Raw genomic sequence first — 2,545 nt, 5'->3', positions numbered from 1 at the left:
CAGAAATTTCAAATGTCAATCCTACACTATCACCAAAAAACCATAAATCAACTTCTATTGTTTAGAACCTTTATTAGAAAAACACCTAAATAAATGAGAATTGTATACATGTTCCATCCCACGAGTGTTAGTCTTTTTACTTTGAATGTTAAAAATATAAACTCATCTAAAAACTGATTAAGTAATGGTTGAGAGAGACAAAAAAAGTGAAAATATTTTATTTTTTATTTAACTAATTATTATAAATTTTTAAATATTTAATCTGAAGTCCTTAAATATTTTTTATTTTACCTCATCAATGAAGTGGCATATTTTTGTGAGTTGACAGTATATAGAAACTATATATTGTTAGTGCATAAAATATAAACTCATCTAAAAACTGATTAAGTGCACATAAAGCTCATCGAGCAAGACATCCGAGAGAATACGTGATGAAATAGGGGTGAAGTTTCAAGAATTTAAATTCATCATAACCTCACTTTTGATGTTAACTGAAAAATAGATAAGTGACTAGTTAATCAATTATCACAAAGCTTTAAATTACCAAAAAAGAAACAAGATTAAAATTAAATTTGTTAGTATATTATGTCAAATATTAAATTTTGTTATTGTATGTCAATTTTATTGAATTTGGCCATTATATTTTCAATTTTGTTGATTTTTAGATAAAAAGTAACATAATTAAAATATTCAACAAAATTTTTGTTGACGCAAGTGATAAATTTTTATCATTTTCGTTAAAAAACCTATAAAATTGAAAGTATAATGGCAAAATTTAATAAAATTGAAATACTATAATGAAGTTTAGCATCGATCCATTGCATAGTGACAAAATTTAACCTTAATAAAAAACCCAAACTTTTACATCTAAGTTCAATTGAAGATTAACTGGGTTAGTGTCCAACACATTATATTTAGGGGCAGATGGTAGCTTAATTATGGGGGGATTGTGACCCTCCCCAAAATTTTTAAAATTTTTTATTTTTTAACACTTTTAAAATAATTTTTTTATTTAATAATTAATACAAATAAAGAATAATAAAGAATTGCAATAAACTTAAGTGGTTGACTTCATACAAAAGAACATTTTCTTTATCTTCCTTTCGCTTGTTGTTGCTCTATATTCCTCTCATCAGCCCAAATAGCTCCACCATGGAGGCAGACGTATGGAAGAGAAAGACGTCTAGCAAGCTTTTGCATATATCAATCAAGACCCCGAGGAAAAAACAAGTAAGCAATTATATCCCTTTATCCATTCTTCACTGCTATGCCATCCTTCATTTTCTACTTGTTTCTCCGTTTTTTACCCCTCATCTTACCCTTTCTAGCCCATGTGGCAATATATCAATGTCACATCTAACTTACAGCAAAATTTCATGATTTGATTCAATTATCAAAAAATAATAAAGAGAGACAGAAAATTAAACTGGAAATATTTGGATTTAGTTCAAGGTTACACAATTAGACAGGATTATATTGCTATATTGCCATATCCAGCAATACCAACCACACTGTTTTTATTACAGTAAAGCTACTTCATAGGTCTCTGCATAGTATTTTTCTCGATTTAATCTTTCTATTCAAAACTGATCTATTTTGTCATTGTATTATGAGATCTTGTGTAATCGAGTCCCTCTACTTAATTTTGTTCATATTAATCAGTGGTTGTGCTGACGAGAACATATAATATGAGAGGGTATACAGTATACGATTAAAATAGAAGAGGTCGAAGGAACTGAAAAACCAAAATAGAAAAAAAGAATCCGCTGATTTTCTTAACAAAACCTAATGTTTGTTTGATCTCAATCTGAGAAATGTCAATTTTCAAGACCATTAATTTGTATTGTTCGCCAGAGAGAACAGGCCCTTCGTAAACTCAAGGATAGAAAGAACAGCTAGCAGAGCGAGCAAAGCTCTGCAAAATGGAAGCAATAACAACAGATTCATCATCTTCATTGACATAATTCATCTCCGGGTCATCGTCATCCCCTTCTAGTTCCGGCTTTGGGGGCGGTGGAGGGGGCGTTGAGGGTGGAGGAGAAGGAAGAACCAGGAAAGGGTAATAAAAATTGGTGCGAGCTCTTTCAATGCCACTGAAAGAAATGGAGGAAAGATCATAAGCTATGGCAGCTTCTTCAGCAGTGTCGAATGTGCATAACCAGTGTCTCTCTTTGGTATGCGGATTCCGAATCTCGGCCGCATACCTTCCCCATGGCCTTCTTCGGACTCCAAGGTACCTACTGGATCGCCTGGACCTTCTCTTGGGGTTTCTGTAAACTAATGAAGGGAAATTCTCCATTGTTGTCACTCTAGACAAGTAATAGTAATGAAGCTTGTTATGTTTAATTTATATATAAGCATAGTTAGACAATCGTTGATAATAAAATAAAGGCTCTTGATCTCCACTTGATAGTTAGGCCAAGCAAGTGGAGCAGGTAAGAGAGGTTGTAGGCTAATAGAATTAAAGTAGTAGAAGTAAGTTGCAGGTGTAATCTTGTTTCTCTAATGGCTGTTTTTCTGAGTCAAAACCTCCTAAATTTCCTCG

The 2,545-nt window shown here is 32.3% G+C and overlaps 1 protein-coding gene across 1 annotated transcript; it reads right to left on the bottom strand.

Annotated features, from left to right (window-relative positions):
• Positions 1-1,876: 1,876 nt before the first annotated feature.
• Positions 1,877-2,299, bottom strand: LOC110428590 (ethylene-responsive transcription factor 4-like). The gene has a single exon (XM_021444457.1). It carries the CDS (start codon positions 2,297-2,299, stop codon positions 1,877-1,879), a length of 423 nt encoding a protein of 140 aa, XP_021300132.1.
• Between the last annotated feature and the right edge of the window lie 246 nt (positions 2,300-2,545).

The sequence above is a fragment of the Theobroma umbraticum genome, unplaced genomic scaffold (assembly GCF_002168275.2).
Source record: "Theobroma umbraticum cultivar Fairchild unplaced genomic scaffold, ASM216827v3 scaffold_302.0, whole genome shotgun sequence".
NCBI classification, from domain to species: Eukaryota; Viridiplantae; Streptophyta; class Magnoliopsida; order Malvales; family Malvaceae; genus Theobroma; species Theobroma umbraticum.
Note: the sequence above shows the minus strand (reverse complement) of the source record. Positions and strands in the feature narration are given on the sequence as shown.